Here is a 2,770-nt window from a genome sequence, read left to right on the forward strand (position 1 = left end):
TACCTATGTTCAGTTTTCGATATAAATAATTGAGGTTTTATATAATTCCATATTAATAGTGCCCAAAATCTCGATGCATAAATAAATTAAAGTATTAACACTTCTTACAAAAAGTGACATATTTCCCTTCCTAGTGGAACATCGACACAAATATACAAGCTGCTCCGCTCCGCGCCGGCCTCGGGGAAGCGGTTCCGGGCCCAGCTCCGGTTGGACCCGGTGCCGGTGTCAGCCCTACCGGCGCCGCTCTCCGCTTCGCCACCCGCCCCGTCGGGGGAGCCGGGGCAGGGGGAGCCGCCGGCCGCGCTCCGCTGGCCAGTCCGCTGTATGCCCCGGCTACCGGGCTCAGACGAGGGAGGTGACCGGGGGGATCTTGGCGCTCTCCTCCTCCCAGGGCTGCAAGTTCTGCAGTGCGAACAGCGACGAGTTGTGCAGGCACAGCGGGTCGGGCTGGATCGACTCGTTCAGCGACTTCTGGAAGGCGTCGTGCTGCAGCTGCAGCATCAGCCGGCTCGCCTGCTGCCGCTCGGCCTCCCGCTCCTCCGCCGTCTGCCGCCTGCCGGGGGACACGCTCAGCCCGCGCCCGGACACGGGGCACGCTCTGCCCGGGGCTCCGCGGGGAGCGGCCGGCCCGGGGCCGGGCCCGCGGTCGCGGGCACCAGGCAGGGCGGCCGGCGCGTCCTTCCGGGGCCAGGCACCGCCGGGCGGGCGGCCACCGCTTGACCGCCGGCGGAGGGGCTGCGAGAGGCGGGCAGAGCCTGGAAACCCGCCGTTTCCCAGTAATCCCGTCTCCAAGTATTCCCCCCCTTTTCTCCCAACATTCTCCCGATTTTTTTTTTTCAAATTACTTCCCCGTTTCTTCAAACAATTCCCCGTTATTTCGAATAATCCCTCGTTTTTACGAATAACCCCCCGTTTTCCGAATGGGCGACTATTAAAAAATAAATATATAAAGATGATAACAATAATAACTGTGATAATATCAATAATAAGAATTCACCCCCAACGGTTTGGGGAGCAGGAGCTGGCAAGGGGGGCGATCCCGGCCTGAGCGGGACTCGCGGGGCGGCGGGCAGGGTACGCCACCAGGGGTGGCGGCAGGACGGGGCGGCTCCGGGGGCACGGGACTCACCGCCACTTGGTGCGCCGGTTCTGGAACCAGGTCTTCACCTGGGCGTCCGTCATCTTGAGGGACTTGGCGAGGGCAGCGCGCTCGGCCGAGGCCAGGTACTTCTGCCGATGGAAGCGCTTCTCCAGCTCGCAGATCTGCACTCGGGAGAAGGATGTCCGCGGCTTCTTGCGCTTCGGCGGAGTCCGGTTCTGGTAGGGATGCCCGATCCGCCGTGTCACCGTGAAGGGCGTCAGCGCCGCCGCCGCTGCCCGGGGGGGAAGCACAGGGGTCAGCCCCGCGCCCGCACGGTGCCGGCCGCCCCCTCGGGGCCGCCGCTCTGCCCGCCGGCCGCCCGCGCCCCGCCGGCCCCCGGAGGGACCGCGGCTCCCCGGGATCCCACTTCCACCTCTGGTCGAAGAGCTGCGGAGATGAACGGGGCACGGCCGCCCCCCGGGGCGCCCCGCACTATCCACGCCGCGAGGAGAACGATTTTTCGGCTCGCTGCGAGAGCGGGGGAGGGAAGCATCCAGCGAGAGCCTCTGCTTTTATTCTTATTCGCATTACTGCTATTATTTCGTTTTATATTTTTTACTGACCCTTCCGTTCGTTGTCGGGAGCCGGCTCGCCCGCTCCGCCCCGGCGCCTTACCTGTGAACCTGTCCTTGACGAAGCGCCTGCTGCTCTCCATCCAAGGGAAGTTGAGGCTGCCCAGACTGGGCACGGCGGGCATAGCCGGGATGGCGCTGGAGATGGGCGGCGGCACGGCCCCGGGGATGGGCCTGTGCGCCGGCACCCGGATCACGCCGGCCGGGGCCAGGCTGAGGTTCACACTGTACGATCCCGAGTCCTCGAAGGGCGCGGCGATGGCCGGGAAGGGGGCCGGCAGGGCCGGGTAGGGCGCGCCGCCGCGGCCGCCGGGGCCGCCCAGGAAGGTCGCGCCGTCGGGGCCCCGGGGGGGCGGCGGGGGAGCGCTGTCCTGCTCGGGGCTGTTGAGGATCTGGTCGATGCCGAAGCTGATGGGCTCGTGCTGGTGCTGGCCCTGCGCCGGCCCCGGCGGGTCCATCCTCGGCGGGTCCATCCTCGGCGGGTCCATCCTCCGCCACCGCCGCCCTCGCGCCGCTGTGGAGGCGCCGCCGCTCGCGCTGCGCTCGCGGCCCGGCCGGCCCCGCCGCCGACACCAAACTTTGCGGAGCGCGCGCGCGCCGCCCCGTCACCGCCCGGGGGCCGCCGCGCGCCCCGCGCCGCGTGCGCCCCCGCCGCCGCCATTGGCCGCCGCCGCCCGCCCCCCGCCCGCCCATTGGCCGCCGCCGCCGCGGTGACATCACAGGGGCACGCGAACAATGGCCCCGCGCGGGGCGGGGGCGGGGCCAGGGCCTCACGTCGGGGGCACCGCTCCCCTCACGGGCCCGGCCCGGCCCCATCCCCGGCCCATCCCGGCCCCTGCCCGGCCCCGGCCCGCACCGCCCGGCGCCGCCGGCCCCGCCCCGCCACGGTCCCCGACGGCCCGAGGCCACCCTGCGAGGCGGGACTCGGCCCCCGCAGCCCGCGGCTGCCCAAGCCCCCACCCCGACGGCAGCGCGGAGCTGCGGGCCGAGGCCATGCCCGCGGTCGGGCTCGGGGGGCAGCCGGGGCCCTACAAGGCGAGATTCCGTTTGGGCT

General features: G+C 69.9%; 1 protein-coding gene across 1 annotated transcript; it reads right to left on the bottom strand.

The window, feature by feature from the left end:
- Nucleotides 1–345: 345 nt before the first annotated feature.
- On the bottom strand, nt 346–2,174 carry TLX3 (T cell leukemia homeobox 3). Its single transcript, XM_058848884.1, has 3 exons — nt 1,760–2,174; nt 1,133–1,376; nt 346–556 (listed from the first exon to the last, which is right to left on the bottom strand). Exons 1-3 carry the CDS (start codon nt 2,172–2,174, stop codon nt 346–348), a joined length of 870 nt encoding a protein of 289 aa, XP_058704867.1.
- Nucleotides 2,175–2,770: the final 596 nt, after the last annotated feature.

Source organism: Poecile atricapillus, chromosome 13 (genome assembly GCF_030490865.1).
Source record: "Poecile atricapillus isolate bPoeAtr1 chromosome 13, bPoeAtr1.hap1, whole genome shotgun sequence".
Classification (NCBI taxonomy): domain Eukaryota; kingdom Metazoa; phylum Chordata; class Aves; order Passeriformes; family Paridae; genus Poecile; species Poecile atricapillus.

What these genes read in the sequence shown, in the direction of transcription:
- TLX3 (XM_058848884.1), bottom strand. Translation starts at nt 2,174, where the DNA reads ATGGACCCGCCGGGGCCGGCGCAGGGCCAGCACCAGCACGAGCCCATC. An exon ending in CGTCAAGGACAGGTTCACAG is followed by an intron (nt 1,377 to 1,759) that starts GTAAGGCGCCGG and finishes CCCCCCGGGCAG; the next exon opens with CGGCGGCGGCGCTGACGCCC. An exon ending in AACCGGCGCACCAAGTGGCG is followed by an intron (nt 557 to 1,132) that starts GTGAGTCCCGTG and finishes GTCCCCCGGCAG; the next exon opens with GCGGCAGACGGCGGAGGAGC.